At 36.7% G+C, this 20,463-nt stretch overlaps 1 protein-coding gene and 1 long non-coding RNA gene across 3 annotated transcripts in view; one reads left to right on the forward strand and one right to left on the reverse strand.

Moving 5' to 3' along the window:
* Nucleotides 1-19,649, reverse strand: part of MRPS9 (mitochondrial ribosomal protein S9) — a 56,846-nt gene extending 37,197 nt beyond the window's left edge. Inside the window, exons 1-2 of one of the 2 annotated variants that reach the window (XM_031655408.1) lie at nt 18,902-19,649; nt 8,597-8,776 (exon numbers count right to left, since the gene is read on the reverse strand). In XM_031655408.1, coding sequence (XP_031511268.1) covers nt 8,597-8,776; nt 18,902-19,036 — 315 coding nt within the window. In that variant the 5' untranslated portion in view covers nt 19,037-19,649. Of the gene's footprint in view, nt 1-8,596; nt 8,777-18,639; nt 18,817-18,901 lie in introns of those variants that run through there. The other variant, XM_031655407.1, reaches the window with a different exon arrangement.
* The window catches only part of LOC103877189, a 148,574-nt gene continuing 146,732 nt past the window's right edge, over nt 18,622-20,463 (forward strand). The window contains exon 1 of the long non-coding RNA XR_004178359.1: nt 18,622-18,691. This is a non-coding gene — a long non-coding RNA (uncharacterized LOC103877189). The remainder of the gene's footprint in view (nt 18,692-20,463) is intronic.

Consider the following 20,463-nt stretch of genomic DNA (forward strand, 5'->3'; position numbering starts at 1 on the left):
CAATTTCATTTTATTTACTGTCAATTAATTTTAATCGTGCAACTCAGCACTGTACTAACGTTACTGAGATGTATTTCAGCAAGGTTTTTTAAACTTCATTAAATGGTTACAAGGTTAAAGTCTGTATTGTATTGTTATTGATCTAAATTAACAAACATATCTATTGTTACAAGACAGAATATTAACAACCAAGTGGTCTCCGAATAGGGGATTTCTACAACAAAGCTGGTAATAATGGCCATTGAACTACAGCATGTCATCTATACTTAATATGAATCCAAAACAAAAAAGTGCTGAGAGAAAAGACAGAAAAGGTAAGAATGTACATTTTAAAAATTTAATCCAAATAAGAAATGGAATAAGGTAATCCTCATTAGTAAACACATTTCTTCCATTTTTAGGTTTTAACTAGAATACTGATATTCAACAGTTCCCTAAGATGAAAGCAAAGTATTTGAGTATATTCTTAGGCTTAAGGCAAAGTATAAAAGGATTGCAGACTCCACCCAGAAGCACTGGGTCAGGAATGCAATCTCTATTAATTAGGCATCCCAGCTGGGCAGTGGGTTTGCAGCTGTTAACTTGATCAATGACTTACCTAAATGTCATCTCTACTGATTCGCTTATAAATTACCAGCAAGTGAGACTAATGTACAGGTGCTAATTTATTTAAACTGTTCTCTACAGTTCTACATAGCTTTATAAACTGCATCTGGCACCTAATGTTAGCTGTCAGTTGTACTTAGACATGCCTGTCCTAACGACTCTGTTCATTAGAAGTGAGCACAAATTATGAAATATTGTGAAAAATGATACATCAAATGGAATGGGCACAGCAAATCAATTAGAGAAACTTCATATAGCATATTCACACTTAGGAGAATAAAACATTCTGGTTTCAGAACGAGGTCTATAATACCAATTAAAAAGTAATTGGTAGACTTCAGCAGTGCTATATATCAATTTGCTGGCATTTTTCCTGAAATTGTATAGTAATGTAGAACTTAACTTTTAATTCCCAAATAAAGACATTAGGAAATGCAAGTGCAAGTCTGTATTCATAATATTTAATATAACTGAAAGGTCTCCAAACTAAACTTTATAACAACTACATGCTTCATTGGAAAAGGAAAATGCAAATATCACTGGTCCTCAACTTTTTGGTGTTTACAGTATGATTTGGAGTAAAAGAATTTTTGATGGTGCACATGACAGGATTAAGAAACTTCACTGAACAGGTTAGCAATCACTGCTACCCCACGTCCACTCTAGCACAAGGAGGTGTTACAAGGTCTATAAAGTTAGATGGGCACTTGCTGCCCTCCTCACCTGGTTGTTCTTTAGTCTTGGGGTCAATAAGGAAAACTGTTCCTGCTGCCTCTGTTACTCACTCATGGGCTTAGTGCTTCAGTTTCCATACACACCAAATTTTCTTTACACTAAAAAACAAGACTCACTCAGCTCAAGTTTCCATCTGACAGATTCCTCCTAACAGTTATGTATACTCTTACAGCCAAAAATAATTTGTACACACTGATCAACATTTGGCAGTAACCTGTGAAAGATTTATGAAACAGGAGTTAAGGGTAACAGCATTAAGGTCTATTTGCTAAATATTTAGTCTGCATTTAAAGTCCTTTCAGCATAACACCATATACACTACTAATTTTGTTAGAGGCTACCTGCTTTTCCTCCTGTTAGATCTTCCAAGGTTATCAGTAGCACCATCATGGTTCAGTGAGTACGAACAATAGGTAGTTTATTTTGTTTCAATATAATTTAAGAAACTGGGCAAAAATTAAACTACCTTGAAATGAAATTCTATACCTGCCAATGACGACTTCCTTTTTAGTTATAGCACTTTACTTTTTCACCAATAAAAATAATATTTTTCTTGTAAATTTAATAAAAAGATTGAGCACCAATTTAAGCTAAGTAATCCTGGAAAAAAAAAATTCCAAAATATATAGAATCCTGTAGCCCTAATAATGATAAATCTTCTAAGTGATAAAACTTTAAAATAAGTACCACCAGTGACAAGCAGAATTATTTTCATTCAAAAGTTTTATCCGTCATATTCCTTTTTACCAACTCACATTGTACTCTTTAATAAACCTTATTAAGGAAGCATTAGCATATTAGATTAGCTAGGTGTAATTTACACACATAAATTATATATGCTGTATTCGGTGAGGCCAGATTTCTATTCAAACTTAACCCTCTGAAGTAAAGTTGTAAAACTAGAAATCAATGAAAATGACCTATAAAGAATTGCAATAGCTGACATAAATTCATGGATTTACTTACTAGGAGGGCACATAGGTCCTCATTCAGAGTCCAAAGGCTTTTAGTTTTCATTCACACACTTAACAAGTTTAGTTATGCCAGAAGGTTGGAAGACAGGTGAGGGTGGCTAGAGGCAGACACATAGACTAAGACATCTGGACAGCAAGGGAGATGACAAGAATCAGTAATACAGCATAGCCGGGCCATTCATCGCAGGGACAGTCGTGCTCCACGAGCCACAGTCAGGGGCTAACAGCCATACTAAAAAGGAAAATCCTGTAAGATTAAATTATACTCACTATATCCTACTAAATAAGGTTGGGGAGACTGAAATTTATTTTAGAAAATGTCACCTAAAAGATTAATCTGAAAGTGTAGAAAGAACAGTCTTTGGATACAGAAAGACCTTGTATAGCCTTAGTATTGCTTTAAAAAAAAAAAAAAAAGATACCTGCCCCATAAGGTTTTTACAAAGATAAAATGTGGCAATGTATATCAGGCTCCCAGATTGCATTTCACACATAACATAGAAGGGTTTTAGTATATGGTAGTAATGTTCATTACAAATAACACTTAAAAATAGGTTTCCCTTATCTGGAAAATTCACTTTTGTGGAATATCTAATTTCCTGATCACACTAAATAATTAGAGAAAAGTTACTGCACCTAGTCTTAATTAATATGTTAAAAGCCAAATATTTTAAAAGCATTATAACTTCTAAATATGTAACAGCAATTGCAACGGAAGCTTAGAATATTTTCTTGATTTTAGATAAATTATTTTTGTTTTCAGAAATAACCGATTGTTGCAGCCTGGAAATGCTGACTCATCAGCCATAGTGTCTCTTTCAGTTGATATACACTGTTGAGCCACTTATAAAAACAATAGTTTAAAAAACATAAATGAAAACAGAAAACCATATGAGTACTTAATTTTAATTCTTTGGTAACGGTTGTCACAGTCCTCTTTTGCTTTTACATCTACTCAGGTGCCACAAAGGTGGAGGGGGTCCACTAAATTTAATAAAATGCAATACCAAAAGGGGTGCACTACATTTAATAAAATACCACAAGAGTCAGTGAAGCCGATCAATCACCTGCAGCAAAGTCTAGCACAGCAGAATTATGTCACTGGTGTCAAGGAAAATGGTTAACGCTAACTTCCATAAGGTCTTTTTAGATACCAAGCTAGGTGAGACAATGTCAACCTACAGGAGATAAAGCAATCTCCCCTTTAGTCAATCAGTGATAAATCAATGTACCCAACAGTGTTTCAGATGATTCTCCCCAGCACTCATTCTCAGGTGGCATGGAAGACTTGTGTGACAAAGCAGAGAACTAGGGAACGATTCCAGTTATGGCAGATGGTATTTATTACTGTTAATAGTAACAGGAATAATAACACATTGCATTAATCTCATGCCTTTTAGATATATTCTGAGGTAGGCAAGTTGGTATTATTATTTTAGAGATAAGAAAATCAAGTGACAGAGAGCGCTGACTTGCTCAACGACACTAGTTAGTGACATCGCAAGGAATCTCCTAATCCCAGGTCCTGTATTTTTCTACAAGATTTCAACTACAGTGAATTTTTAATAAAAAGACAGAAAAAAATCCATCTAATAAAGCTTTCTATATGTTCTGCATTTACATTCCTCACAAGAAATTCAACTTCATTTTAGAAGAGTCTATATATTTTAAAGAAGCAATTGGATGTTTTTTCCTATTAATTCATGATTTGATTACTTAATTGGCTAAATCTAAAGGTAGATTTTTATAATATTCGGTTAACACAATCACACAAGATGACATCAAGTTGCTTTTACCATATATACACACGCACAGTTTTAAAAGTATAGAATAGCTGCCACCACTTATCTTTACATAGTGATGTTAAATATCTCTTCTCCATCACAAAAAAGTGCCAAATTTAGACTCTGAAAATAATTCTATATTTTGAGAACCGGAACTAAATACATTGTTTAAAATCTGTTTCTACCTGATTGAATGATAATGTATTCACTAAGCTACAGGATCCTTTTAGATTTCTCTAACTATTAAAAATGTATTCTAGATGGAATCACCAGTTTTTATCTTTTATCTTTTGTAAATACTCAAATAAAATTTTTAAAGATATTTTAATATATGAAATAACTGTTTTAAATCTTAAATATTTTGCTCAAATGCAATTAAAAAATGGTCTTCATGATCATTTAGTAATTGGGTAACTAGTATGAAAAAACTAGTTTCTAAAATATATAACTAATAGCTTAATCTGAATACAATGGTGCATAATTTGTCTATGTGAAAATTATAGTGAGCCTAGACTTTTAACTATGTACTTGAATCAATTATAGACCATGGCTACTCTATATAAATTAAGTCCTCATGAAAATAATATTAACATCCCAAACTAATATTCTGGGTAAACATCCAAGCAATGAACAAACTACTCCAAACAACAAAATTCATGTTTAATACTTACACTGTGAAAATACTTATCCCCTCAGACAAAATTACAAAATTGTTGAATGATTCTGTTTTCAATAAGCTACATATGCCCAATGTGCATCCCAAAAGGTAGTTAAGTGGGGCTAGGCATGGTGGCTCATGCCTTTAATCTCCCAGCACTTTGGGAGGCCAAGGTCAGAGGATGACTTGATGCCAAGAGTTCCAAACCAGGCTGTCAACAAAATAGCAAGACCTTGCCTTTATCAATCAAACAAACAGACAAACCAAAAAGGTAGTTAAGAGTTGCTCAAAAACATGTTAGTGGTAAACTTAGTTGGGTAATGAAATCCTACTGCTGAGAACAGTTACTCAGGGACACATAAACCACAAGGAGAGAGGTAGGACCATTTTAAAAAGCAAGCAGTTAAACCCAACAACAACAACAACAACGCACAAAGAAAAGCCCAGGCCCAGACAGCTTCACTGGGGAATTCAACCAAATACTTCAAGAGGAATCAATACAAATTCTTGACAAACTTCCAAAAATAGAAGAGGAGAGAACACTTCCCAATTCATTCGATGAGGCCAGTATTACCGATATCAAAACTAGACAAACACTTTAAGAAAACTACAGACCAATATCAATTAGACATAAAAATCCTCAAGAAAATGCTAGCAAACCAAATCCAGAAACACACAAAAAAGAGTATATGCACCAAAGTAGTGGGATTTATTTCATGAACACAAGTTTGATTCAACATACAAAAATCAATTTGTGTGATACATCATACCAACAGAACAAAAGACAAAACCAAATCATCAAAATGGAAGAGAATCTGACAATATCCAATACCATTTCGTGACAAAAACACTAACCACAACAACAAAAAAGTTCAACAAACTAGGTATGGAAAAAAACTTACTGAATCTGATAGAGCATCCATGAAAAACTCACAGCCAACATCATATTTAATGGTGAATGACTGAATGCTTTTCCCCAAGATCAGGAACAAAATTAGGATGCCCACTCTTGCCATTTCTACTCAACATTGTTAGAGGTTCTAAGCCAAGGCAATTAGGTAAGAAAAAGAAATAGAGGTATCCAGATTAGGAAAAATGAAGTAAAACTATTTCCATTTGCAGGTGAAATATCCTACTAATTCTCGTAGTTTTTAGTGGATTCTTTGGGATTCATAAATATATGGGATATCCTGCTACACTCTTCTATATATGGGCTATCTTGCTATATCCTGTATTTAGAAAATCCCAAGGAATTCACTAAGAACTATGAGAATTAGTACGTTCAGCAAGGATGTAGATTCAAAATCAAAAATAAACAAAAATCAACTGTATTCAGTTGCAATACGAAACCCAAAAATATTATAAAAGAGAACAATTCTATTTACAACAGAGAAGTTTCTAAGGCATTAATACTTAGGAATAAATTTAACAAAAAAGTGCCAAATTTAGACTCTGAAAACTACAAAACATCACTGAGAAATTAAAGAGGATCTGTATCTACAGAAGGACACTCCATGTTCAGAGATCAGAAGACTTAATTAACATAAAGATGGGAGTACTCTCAGAATCAATCTAGAGATTCAGTACAATCCCTATCCAAATCTTAGGTGGCTCCTTGCAGGAACTGACAAGCTGATCCTAAAATTTCATATGAAAATTCAAGGAGCAAAGAACAACCAAAATAATCTTGAAAAGCAAGAAGGAAAGAAGAGTACTTACACTTCCCAATTTCAAAACTTACTATAAAGCTACAGTAATCAAGACAAAGTGGTACTGGCATAAGGATAAATGTATAGATCAATGGAATAAAATAGGGTCCAGAAATAAACCCTATAGTTACACTGATATTCAATATGAGTGACAAAATAATTCAATGGGAAAAAATAGTCTTTCCAACAAATGATGCTGTAACAACTGAATGTCCACATGTAAAAGAACAAAGCTAGACCCCTGCCTCATATCACACACAAAAATAACCTTAAAATGGATCAAACACCTAAATGTTAAGAGCTAAAACTACAAAACTAGTAGAAGAAAATATAGGAGTGAATTTTCATGACCTTGGATTAGCAATGGTTTCTAAGGTATATACATAACAGAAATAAAAACATACGTCTGCACAAGAACTTTACAGCATGCACATTCATGGTAGCATTATTCATAACCAAAAATGGAAACCCAAACACCCATCAACTGATGACTGAATTTGTAAAATGTGGTATATCCATACAATCAAAAACTATTCAGTATTAAAAAGGAATGAAGTACTGACACATGCCACAATGTAGATAAACATGAAAACATTGTGCTAAGTGAAAGAAGCCAGTTACTAAAGACCAAATACTATATGATTCTACTTATATGAAAGTCTGGGGTAGGCAAACCTCGAGTCTAGAGAGTCTATGTTCTAGGTGATTTGAAAATTAGGACCTGAATTCTATTCCTGTTGCACTCTTCAATTATTACATTCCTGATAAAAGCAGTAACGGTCAATAATTTTTTTTTTTGCTAAATGTCCCAGGATAGCTAGCAAAGAAACTTAAATTTAAGAACTTTGAACCTTGTTCTAATTTTTAAAAAGTAATATCTAACATCTCATATTTTATACACAACTGAAGAATAGCATCTCTTCACAGATAATACCCCCAATATTGTCCAGATTACCATAAAATTCAAAAAGAGGACAGCAGCTACAAAATCCCTAACTACAAATCACGTAACCTAGAAGAGCAATAAGAAATCCTTCTGGACCAGGCCCAGTGGCTAATGCCTGTAATTCCAACACTTTGGGAGGCTGAGGTGGGTGGATCACCAGAGGTCAGGAGTTCAAGACCAGCCTGACCAACATGTTGAAACCCCATCTGTACTAAAAATACAAAAATTAGCTGGGTGTGGTGGCACATGCGTGTAAGCCCAGCTACTCAGGAGGCTGAGGCAGGAGAATTGCTTGAACCCGGGAGGCAAAGGTTGCAGTGAGCCAAGATTGTGCCACTGCACTCTAGCCTGGGCAACAGAGCAAGACTCCGTCTCCAAAAAAAAAAAAAAAAAGAAAGAAAGAAATCCTTCTGGTTGAATAAAAAATGTTGCTCTGGGGCCTGAAACTGATACTTCAGTACCATTTATAAATAGGAAAGGTATACAAAAAGATTGAAATTAAACTAAAGTGCACAAAATGACTAAAAATAATATTAAAATCATATAAGAATGTTATTATCTATACAAAGTTGTTGTTCTACGGTTAAATATAAAACATCATGGGATATTAGATGTTACTTTTTAAAAATAAGGACAAGATTCGAAGTTGTTAAATTCAACTTCCTTTGCTAGCTACTCTAGGATGTCCAGCAAAAATACTATCGACAATTATTGCTTTTATCAGGAATATAATAATTCAAGAGTGAATAGAATTCTGATCCTAATTTTCAAATCACTTAGACTATGCCCCCATTTTGAAAGTTCAGATATATATTTAAGTTGACAAAAACACTAGGCCAAGGTTTACTTATAGGACTTGATATAAATTTGACTCTATTTTCATTATCATCTGTTTTATCATTTTGTAAGAAAGCTGAGTCTAAGACTACACAAATTTAAACATTTCCCAATAGTGTATGAGCATTTATAGACTCATTTCTAGGTAACACCTAAAACTCACCATACTATGTAAATCCTGCACATTTGTCTTTTAAACTGTGGCTCCAACTTGCAATGGATAGCAGCATTTTTCTTTATTCTGACAGCTTGATTAAAACACAGAGCTAAGGGGCTCATGAAGAAAAGTGCTTTTAATATCTAAAACTCTACAGCAATTACTTTTCCAACAGAGTAACTGTACTTACATCAATATCTTCTTGAGTGAAAGTCTCTGGATCTTCTCCCATCATGTTGGCTAAATGTCTCTTTCCTATGTTGAACTCTTCAATCTGCTTTTTAATAAAATCCTCTGTGTAAGTTTCACGTTTTGAGGCGGGAACATTTTTCTTTGTTGTTCTAACTGCAGTATGTCTTAGCCTTAATATCTAACAGAAAATACAGATGGAAAGAAAAGAAAATAAATTAGACTGTGATCTTCTAGGCCACTGTCCTTAAATAAAATAATATATGTGAATAATTGCCTTTTTTTATTATGGTAGTCAAGTGACAGGAGTCCAAAAAAAAAGTTTAAAAGGTCTGCTAAAAAAGTTGTTAGACTCTGTCCCCTGCTCAAAAGCTTGCTTACAACGTAGTTTAAGCTACTAGCATTTCAATGCATTAAAACCAAAAATACCTGTAAGAGGTATGCTACCTCCTGATCTCTTTTAAACATCCACTTTTGATAATGATTGGTCAATGTCAGTGAGTTTTGATATTTGGCACATGGGATAAAGAGTAAAAGGCCACTCCCTTAAAAAAGCAAATACCGATGCACCAGAAACCAGCAAGCAGAAAACATGAGAGCAAATGGCATGGCCTAGGGAAGAGCACCTTACACTGTAGGTATTCACCTTACTTGTGGGTAAAAATCCGGCCTATCTTTAACCATCTTTTGGCTTAGCTTAAGACTTTATTCCATGGTCCTTATATTAAAGTGATAAAAAGAAAAAATTGCTTGACTAAACATTGGGAAGATTTATTATTATTAATTTGGTTCCACATGCTAACTGCAGAAATAAGGGCTCGCATATCTTTTAAAGGCATCAGTAATTATATCACACTTGCTGCTGCTGGTCCTTTTATGCTGTGGTACTAGGAATTTCCCTCAAAGGCATTAAGATTTCGCCTTCAATCAAAGATGCTAAAGAACAAGAAAAATGTTTTCAAATGCCATTCAGCTGCATCCGGTAGCTGGAAATAACTAGAACAGATCTTTCTGGTCCTGGCTTTTCTTAAGATCTTAAACCTGTAGTTCTCAACCTTCATCCTGGCCCCAACAATTCTAAACACTATTAAAGCAATATTCAGACTTTAAAACCACAATCTTAGCAATCCACTCACTTCCTTTTTCATAAACATAAATCTCACTCAGACAGACATCATTCACCGGCACCATCCCTCCTATCTCCATCCCCTTCCCTTCCAAGAATCCTAAATAAATTCAGATGCCTCTACAGTAATTTGTCACTAAAGTTACACTAGAAAATACAAGAAAAAATACAGCAGAAATGTAACAATACCCAATTAATGAAAAAAAGTATGTTTTTAAACTCTTCCGAATTAAGATAGTAAAAATATAGTTTCTTCTTACTCTTTAATGAGTAAGAAAAGGGCAATTCAAAATTATCTGAAACTTGAGTTTATTTTTACTTAGGAGATCACATCCTTCTAAAACATACTACTAGCCAATCATTATCATTTCTTACAATGCTTTGTGAAGATACAGTGTTGCCGTCAATGAGTAAAAGCATGACCACAACTGGCTAATGCATGGTCCCTTCTTTTACAGGCACAGCCTGTCTGTACACCCCTGCTCCCCTTGCCACAGGCCAGCACCACCAGCACCAACTCCCCACCATAGTGGTTCCCATCTCACGTTTTTACTGTTTTCCAGGGGATTTTAAAATGTGTTCTTTATGAGTCTACGTCTTCTTTAGGCAATGGAGAATGTTGCTTCACATATTCAAAGTGAAGAGAAATTATCTTTCTACCTCAAGAATCATAGCAAAGGTGTGATTAGGGGGCCGAAAAGTAGCAATCACATAGTAGAGATAATTCTCCCAAATGTTCCATTGCCAAAAGGATGATTATATTGCTGGTTTTTATACATAACATGACAAAATGTTTTTGTTCACAGCTAAAACAATCTTAATACAGGTGAACCCACAAAGACTTTCTTTCAGGTCACTACAACCACACTCCCTGCCAATCACCAAGCACAGCCCTCAGGAGGAGAAGTGTGCCTCCTGGAGCATATGGCTCCTCTCACTGAAGGCATTCCAGACGAGGAGCAAGATCAGGGAGGAAAGTGATGCGTTCAGATTTGAGAATGTGTGTGAGATATATTGATAGACATCCCAGGAAGACAGATGTCCAGGAGGCAGGTGGCCTTGTGGGTGTGAGCATGGACAGACCTGAGCTTCAGATACAGGTCTGTTAATAATCCATACCTGAGACATGAGGTTGACACTCAAAGAGAAGCAGAAAAAATGGCAAGCATTAGTGCTAGGACAAAAAACAGTCTTCTACTAGTAATGAAACAAATTGTTTGTAGGTGAGGGAAGGTAGGCAGAAAGGCAAGGTTACTTATGTCTTACGCCCACTATTTTCTCTGTGAAATAGAGGATGGTCTGCTGAGACCAAAAGGTGGTAGGTTTAACAGATGGAATACCACATATTCAAAGAACTGTGATGCAGTGGTTGTAAAGACAGGAAAACTGTAAGAAAGAAATTAGAGACGGCTACATACGGTGGCTCGTGCCTGTAATTCTAGCACTTTGGGAGGCCGAGGTGGGTGGATCACTTGAGGTCAGGAGTTTGAGACCAGCCTGGCCAACATTGTGAGACCCCATCTCTACAAAAAATCACAAAAATTAGCAGGGTGTGGTGGTGGGTGCCTGTTATCCCAGCTACCCAGGAAGCTGAGGCAGTAGAATTGCTTGAACCAGGGAGGCAGAGGTTGCAGTGAGCCAAGATCACGCCACTGCACTCCAGCCTGGGCAACAGAGGGAGACTCTGTCTCCCAAAAAAAAAAAAAAAAAGAAAGAAAGAAAGAAAGAAAAAGAAAGAAAAAGAAAGAAAGAAAGGAAAGAAAGGAAAGAAAGGAAAGAAAGAAAGAAAGAAAGAAAGAAAGAAAGAAAGAAAGAAAGAAAGAAAGAAACTAGAGAAAAAAATTTTAAGTATCCATTCATACTAAGAGAAAATTCTCATTACTAGTGAGCCAGGAGAATAATTCCAAACAGACAGGAATCTATATTCATACAATGTCTGTAATCTTTTGTCAATTTTCTTTCCCTATGGTTGGTTTCTTTTGTATGTTTCAGTGGTCTATTCAATGTGCTATTTAGTTCTAGAGAGTTATATCTTAGGGTAGATTGTACCGTTCAGCATTACAAAGTTTTCTACTCCTAAGTAATATTTTTTTTTCTTCAACTCTGTTGGGTCATAATATTGTAACCCTTTCTACCTCCTATTTACATTTCCCTGGAATATCACTGCCCATCTTTTTCATTTAAGTTTTAGACAATTTTAGGTTTTGTTTTTTTAACCCAATCTGAGATTTTAGTAGATGAGAATACCCAAGTCACATGGGGTTTAACAGCTATTCTGTCTTGTCATTCATCTTATTTAATCTTTATATTTTTTATGCTTCCTTCCTATTTTCTCTCTTTTGCTATAGGAAAAAAAAATTGGGTTTTCTTTTTTATGGCTTTTGAGCTGGCAATTTGGACCATATACAGCTTGCTCTCATTTTACCAGTGACAATACATGTGTCTCTGAATAAAATGTTTAAATGTACTCCTATCAACTTCAAAAATAAATATCCAATGAATTCTGACTGACTTATTCAGCTCTCTTTTTCAGCCACAGCAATTATCTGTTCTTCTGTTCTCCACAGTTTAGATCAGCTTCTCTTAGTCTTATTTCTTATCCCTTGTTTCTGCATTCCGTATGATTTTGAAATCTTGACTCTATGGTTTTTTCCCTCTTTCTGCAGTGTCAATTCTGCTTACTGCAGCCACTATGCATTTTTAGCTTTTTATATCATTGGTCTATCCTCAAAATTCTCGCCTCAACAGTTTCTTTTAATCACATCTTCTTGTCTTATCCTATCTCATAGAGCTCTTCCTCACTCAACTGATTTTTAAATGTTCTTGACAGTGTGAAGTAGCTGTGGTAAAATAATTCTTCCATTTTGTTAGGTAAATATCCCTTTGTATTTTCTTCAGCTGTCTCTTCCACACTGTTCCTTTTGCTCCTACAACGGTTTAGCATCTTCTCAAGCAAAAGAGTTGATTATTGAAGACTCGGTTTTTCACTTGATTTAAAATTGCATCTGTCTATAGTCTCCAGAGTTTGTGACATAAGGTGGCGGCTTTCCTACTTTTAACATGATTGAGGTTTAAACATATATATAAACATTTTCACTGTTGTTCACTTAGGGTTTAAAAAATTGCCCTAATTTGCTATTTTTCATAAAAAGTCTTTAAGATCTTTTTCAAAGACATTTCTACATATTGCTTAAGAGTATGACATTCTGGAAATTTGTAACATTAAATTTACAAAGTTATCACAGCATCAGTATCTGGATATTGAATATGTTTATTAAATGTCCAGAATTATTCCAGCAATGAATTCACACAAAAATATTTACATTCAAAGGAGTCCATTATTCATTGGTATAATCCATTAAACAAGGTGAGGTTAAGAGTGTGAAAAAAACAGATCTTTACCTAAAAACACCAAGAATTCTTGAAGGGAATTTGCTTTGCCACTGTTAAGAACAATTTGCGGCCAGGTGCAGTGGCTCACACCTGTAATCCCAGCACTTCGGGAGGCCAAGGAGATCACGAGTTCAGGAGTTTGAGACCGGCCTGGCCAACATAGTGAAACCTTGTCTCTAATAAAAATACAAAAATTAGCCAGGTGAGCTGGTGGGCACTTGTAATCCCAGCTCCTTGGGAGGCTGAGGCAGGAGAATCGCTTAAACCCGGGAGGTGGAGGTTGCAGTGAGCCGAGAGAGCGCCACTGCACACTCCAGCCTGGGTGACAGAGTGAGACTCTGTCTCAAAAAATTAAAAATAAAAATAAATAAAAATTTAAAAAAGAAAAAAGAAAAGAAAAGAAAGCAGGCAGGGTCCAATGGATGTCTATCAACTAAAAGTTATCCATGCAGGTTCAATCAGAATGTGTCCATTAAGACAAAATGGTATTCCAGCTGTCCTGCCTGTATGCTCAGGATCTCAGGAGGAGGAACATCTGATAGGATTACTTTGAGTCAGGTGTCCCAGATTTATTCCGGACTATAGCCAGATCTTCTCAACTATAACCAATGAAAAAGAACTAATTCCTCCTGGGGAAATCGGGATGCTACTATGAAGGGGAAATGGATACTATGTTAAGTAAATAAGGAAATCCACTTATTTAAACAAAATTTACCATTTATGTTAATTCCACAACCTGTTATAAATTAAAACACTTAATATACTTATCAATCAAATAAAATGCATAAACCCTGTTTAACTCCCAATTAAAATAAACCAACTATAAAAAGCTACCATTGGGACAATTCAGAGAAATTTGAACATGAAATAGGTAATAGATGATAAGAAACTACTGTTCCTTCTGTTAGATACGGTGGGGGCAAGGAATCCATTTTTTTTTTTTTAAAAAACCTTTCTGTTAGAGATGCATATTCAAGTACCTATAAGTAAAACAACAGAATGTTTGGGGTTTACATTAAATGACTCTGGGGGGTGGGAGGGGAGAAATAAAAACAAGACTGGGAAAATACTAATAATTGTTGAAGCTGGTTGACAGATCTGTGGAGTTCATTATATTATTCTATTTTTTATATGCTTGGTTTTGCAGAATAAAATTCTAAAAATAAACTACTTTACTAGTTCATTTAACAAATTTGGGCAATTATTATAGACCAGGCTCTGTATTAAGTGTTAACAGAAAAAATTGTAAAGAAATGAGTGATATTAAAATGAGAATGTTGCCATAATGAGATAAGAAAACAAAACATAGTAAAGATGCAATTTTCTTTAAGCTAATAATCCTATCTGACAGAAAGAATGACACAGCAGGTGTTCAGATGTACCCACATGTGCACACACATAGGCACTCATATATGCCTGCACATCAGAACCGTAGAGGAAAGACCTAAATACATGAGAGAGACACTGAGATAACAAGAAAAGAAGTATATGTGGGTTTTCCACTGTTGTAGGCAGCTTGCAAGATGGCTTCCAGTGAATCTGCCGCCTGCTGTTCTGCTCTCTTGCTTACCTTTTCTTCATCAGCCTGAGGGAAGCCAGATGTGCAGAGCTGCCCTAGAGGCACATGTGGCAGGAGCTGAGGGAGGGCTCTGGCCAACAGTCAGCAAGGACCTGGGGCCTTCAGTCTGACAGCCTGCAAGAATCTAAATCCTGCTAATGACAACACTGAGTGAGCCTAGAAGCAGACTCTCCCCACCCACAGTGGAGCCTTGAGATGACTGCAGCCCCAGCCAATACCTGGACTGTTGCCTTACCAGAGACCCTGAGCAAGAGGACCCAGCAAGGTGTGCCTGGAGAACCCTGACCCACATAAACTGTAGAAAACAAATGTCTGTTGGTTAAGCTGCTAAGTTTTAGGATAATTAGTTATGTAGCAATAAAGAACTGATACATTCATCATCCTAATTACAACAACGAAGCATAGTACAAGAAAGTTTACTTATCTTGTTTTATAAGGGAAAGAGAGGTGGGAATGACAGTAGCATTTATTATCAAGCTCTTATTAAATAAGAAACTTATAAATTGCCAAATAAGGAAAGTGTAAATTTTAAAGTAGAGGTATTTTTTGTAATTAAAACAATGAGGAACACACTCAATTCTATGCTTACAAGGACAGGATTAGATCTCAAAGGCAATAGCTTACCCTACCAAAGCGTTTTTCTTTTCCGTTGCTAATAAACTGGGATTCAAAATAAATATATTCAAAAATTATTAGGGGTGGGGGCATAACTAATTTACAGAGCTGTATAGAGCATCTGATACAAATTCAAGTCAATTATACCATTTGTTTTCCAAAGCGTTTTTTAGTCATTTGTCAAAAAAAATTTATGAAGCCCCTACTAAAGTAGACCAACAGAATGCTGTGATAAATACAGGTTATTATAACCTCCAGGATCATGGGAGATGAAAAAACAAAACAAAACAAAACAAAAAAACAGATACTTTAGACAGAGACAGAAATGTGTTTACAGTGAAACCAAAATACAAAGGACCAAGCCATTTAATGTCATTGATCACTTCTCTGGCAGATGGTCTAAATCAACAAAGGAATCTTGGCTTGGCAAAAACTAAATGTTTAAGCACCAGGAAAGTGTTCAGTAGTAGAGAATAATTAAGAGGCATCCTATTGTGTTGTAGAAATACTTCTCAAAATAGCAATTGCTTTTGCTTTTCCTTATTATAAAAATCATAAATATTATAGAAAGTCAAATTAGCATTCCTGTATTAGCCACATTGATAGACGATTTATGAATTCATGGGTAAACTTTGTAGTACAGCATAGAAGGGAACTGTCAACTGCGCATAATAATGCTAACACTATTTGCATTTGTGACAGGTAAAAAAATCAGCTACCTAAGCATAGCAAAACAGACCATACTGATTCCTGCCAAACTTTCCAGTCCTGTCTCTCACCATTCTCTCACCAAAACCCTATGCTATAACCAATTGTTGCTGACAAAACCCACTATCACTCAGTACATCTCTATAGCCTTGTGCACCTATTATGTCTTCCTTGAAGAGAATAGCTTTCTGTTTTCATATAACTTCTAATTGCTGCTAAAGACGCTATTTTCCTTTGCTTCCTCGGGGAAGCTGCCCATGACGATCCTCTACCTGGTCAAAAACTCTAGTCTGACTCAGGCATATCATTTCTGTGCTCTTCTGTATATACCTCTGTAAATATCACAATACACTGTAGATCCCTGATATTCATGGATATATAATCTGAAAAGTTTGGCCATTCATGAGTAAGACTGCCTCTTCCGCCCCAAATTTGGGACACTCAGACATTTGCAATTGTACTGAGGTATTAACACAAAACATGCATACCACAAGACTGGTATGCAAGAGGTAGTCTGCTAGTGAAGGTCTCAACTGAGAACCCAGGAATAGCTTAACAAAACTCGCTCTTTTTCCTTTTTGAATCAGTGTTTCTCAAACTTTTTAAACTGTGACCCATAGTAATATCTACTGTTTATATCACCACCTAGTATACATTTACATATATAAACAAAATGCAAAAATACTCTGCAGGAAATGCACTTTATTATTATTCTGTTCTCCTACACCCTTCAAGTTTGCTGTAACCTCTGAAGAGATTTTCTAATTAAGGAAATTAAACTTTGAACAAACAAAAGACCAGGTATAGTGTTTTGTCACTCATTAAGTGATTAAAATTTTTATTATTTTATTATTTTATAAAATAATAAAAAACTTCTCTTGGGCTACCAAGAGAAATCTAACTATTAATGTTGTAGGCAGAAGTGAAAAAATGTTAATATTTAAGACAGATAAGCTCTGTGCCAGGATAAACAAAAATCTTTATCAACGTCTTTAGGTATATGTATGCAATCATAAGAATCTAAAGGGGAGTCAGCTAAGTGTTTCAGTTATAGCTGAGCTGTACTTCATGTGGTAAAACACATGCTGTAGTAGTATTCAGGAATCTGGGGATTCAGCCATTTCAGGACCATCCCTTAAGAGTGCTAAGGGTGAATACTGTCTTGTAATTGTTCGACTTTAAATTGTTTACTTCACAGTGCCTGGCAAAGTGCTCAGTAAACATCTGCCATATGGGAGAAAGGGGTTGTTTCAAGACTGGTCAAGGAGATGAAAATTAAAGTAACAAGGAGAAATCATTCTTCATCCATTTTACTAAACCAGTACTTAACAACTAGACCAGATGTTTACTGAAACTTTATTGGTGCAAAGAAAGTAGAAACAAAGCAAAAGTCCATCAATTGTTACATTAACTTTTATATATTCTTATCATGGAATAGTATGCAGCAGTTAAAAATGCTTTTAAAAACATAATAGGAGACCCTGAAGGATTTCTACTTTACAATATACTGCATATGTAGAAGAGAAAAGCAAAAAAGTAAAATGCAATCAAATATGGTCCCATTTTTTGTAAAGTACACCTGTGCATGTATGTTTATACACAATTATAAGAACATGGAAAAAGCATAGAATAGATACTAGGAGGGACAGAAAGGTAGCCATCCCCTAATACACACATTAAATGTCAACAATAAAAATACTCTGTATGACACAGTCCCTCTCATAATCATGTGTATACAGCAAAGATACACTCAAAGAGATGCATGAAAAAATAAAAATTTCTAGCACATTTTCCAGTAAGAAAAAAAGTAAAAATAAATATCCACATGAATAGATAGAATGGATTAGTTGATCTAGGTTAAAATATAAAACAAAGAACATATAAAAAGATGGTTTTTTTTTTTCAATATAGTTTTTAAAGCATGGTATTTGATTTCCCTGCAATAATTGGTACTGGTTATCACTCTCCCTCCTTGAAACATTCACCTGTTTTCCATGATACCACACTGGCTGGTTTCTCCCCTGCTTGTTTGGTCCCTCATTCTCAATCTCTTGGGGCCTCCTATTTCTTATTTGTCCTTCAGGGCCCTGTCCCTCTGCCTACTCCTCAGTACACTCTCCCTAGGTAATTTAATTTGTTTACAAGGCCTCAATTACCATCTACAAGATAACAGGGCACTTCGAAATCAGTTCTTCTCCTGAGCTTTAGACTTGCCTATTTATAGACCTACTGGAAATCCTAGATGCCTAAAACATAATCCCAAACTAAACTCGTTTCTTCCCTCTCAAATCTTTTTCCTCCTCTGAGATCGCATGTCAGTAAATTGGCATCATCAGCCTACCAGCTGTTGACTCCCCACTTCCCTCTGGATTAAACGAAATGTACAAGTTCTGGCCTGCATCTTTCCATAGAGAAAGATTCGGGAAAATTAAGAAGACAGATATTGCGCAGATTGAAGGCACTTCTAAAAAGTCACTGTCCTCTACAGAACGTGACTTTCTCCATTGTCTTCCAGGCCCCTGCAGGAATCCAATTCCCAACATTCTTCTCTGGCGCGGCCCTCCTCCTCTCTGGACAGCAGGGCAGGGCAGGACTGGACCCAACACCAGACCTAGGCACCGACCTTTAGCTCAGCCGCCAAATGAAAGAAGAGGTCGCTCCACTTCCACCTGCAGGTAAGTTCCCCTCGCTGCAACCCGCGAAAAAACAAGTAACAATCTCCAGAGCGGCCGCTGCAAGCCAACACCCACCTCCCCACCCCCAACCTCAGATCTCCACTAAACATCTACCCTGCCTGAAGGCACGAGACGCTGGGGGGGTGTCCGCGCTGGCTCCACATCCTCGCGCGGCAGAGATAAACCGCTTCCAGTCCTCCCAGGCCTTACCTGGGATCTGACATTTGTTTGCAACTCAGCTGCCGCGGTTTTCCAGAGGCTTTGCTTCCGGACGAGGGTACCCCTACCCCAGAGAAGAAACCAGTAGGAAACTGCTCCGCCGTAGGACACACAGGGGGCCGCCATGTTAGCTGTGGGAGATCCAGGGCCGCAGGGGTGACGGGGCGGGGCCTAGAGACGGCGCAGGCGCTAATGGGCGCGGGGCTCCAGAGGCTGTCCTGAGCAAGAGCTTCTAGGGCCTTTGGATCGGGGGGCGTGTCCCGCGACCCGAGACGGCAAGTCGCTGATTGGGTGCATGGAGTGCGCGGGCCGTATCCGACTCCACCCCTGGCTGGTGTCGCCCTCAAGAAGGAGCGCTAGTGGGTAGTTTATCGCGGCCGCTTTCTCTTCACGTCCTGAATTCTGTCTCTTAGGAACTCACTTCCACGCTCTCCTAGTCTCTTTGGCGCTCACTTCCACGTGGCACTTTAGCCAGCCCTTCCCTCCCAGCCCCCTTGCTGCATCTCGAGCGGGCTCTTCCTCCACCTTGGCAGGGCGGCCGGGGCCCCAGATGGATTCCAAGCATTGCTTCCTGTGTGTCTTATCCTAGTAGGGGTTTTCCCCTCCTCGAACTTTCCACGTTCTTCTGGATCCAAGTCAAGACTCTCCTGCAGCAGCTGTCAAACTGGCACTTTCCTGCGTTGTTTCTTAACTGTACAGGATAAACCTTAAACCGGTGAGGTCAAACACTACCTTTCTCGTTTTTGCACGTCGCTACCTAAGCGTTGGTACTAAGCCTTACTTGAAAGCCAATCAGAACTGATCAATTGTTAGAGATGAGTATGTCTTGCTTTCTGAAACTTGCGTGCTCCTGACGGTTAACTCCCAGGGCGCTTTCTACGAAACACATATTAAATGATGTAGTAACACATTTTAAAAGGGTTTACAAACACTTAGATTTGAAGGGTCAGTAAAAGTAAAACACAGAAAATCGGAGATCGTATAAAGTTGTCAAGCAAACACCCTGTACTATCACCATCATTTCACGAAACAACTTTTTAACATTAAAAAGGTAGAATGACATAATTTCACAATAAATAAAAATCTTTTAAATGGAATACATTTACTTGTATAAAATGCTCATCCTGTTGTTCTTTCTGTTATTAGCTTTTAGACTAGCAAAAAATATCATGAGAAATTGGCAGAGGTCGGAGGACTAAACTCTGATTTTTTTATCCTGCCCAAATTCCTATCTATGGGGTTTGGGGAGTCATGCCCTACAAATCATAAATTCTTATCAGATGGGTTTTACTTAACCCTATATATGGTGACTTACTTTCCAACCTGACTCTGGCATAACATTACGAGACAAGGAAGAAAATCAAAATATTTTACCCCAAAACATGTTTCTTTGCCATATCTTGAAATGGCCCTGCAAAGCTGTCCTTGGAGGGGTGGGATATGCATCTGTAAAGAATCTCTGTTAACATAGCTAGATCTTTTTCTTCCAGACCCTCCCAATCCTAAAGAGATTAACTAAGATCTGAATAGGAAACATTGGTCATCCATTGTCT

This window comes from Papio anubis, chromosome 14 (genome assembly GCF_008728515.1).
Source record: "Papio anubis isolate 15944 chromosome 14, Panubis1.0, whole genome shotgun sequence".
NCBI lineage: Eukaryota > Metazoa > Chordata > Mammalia > Primates > Cercopithecidae > Papio > Papio anubis.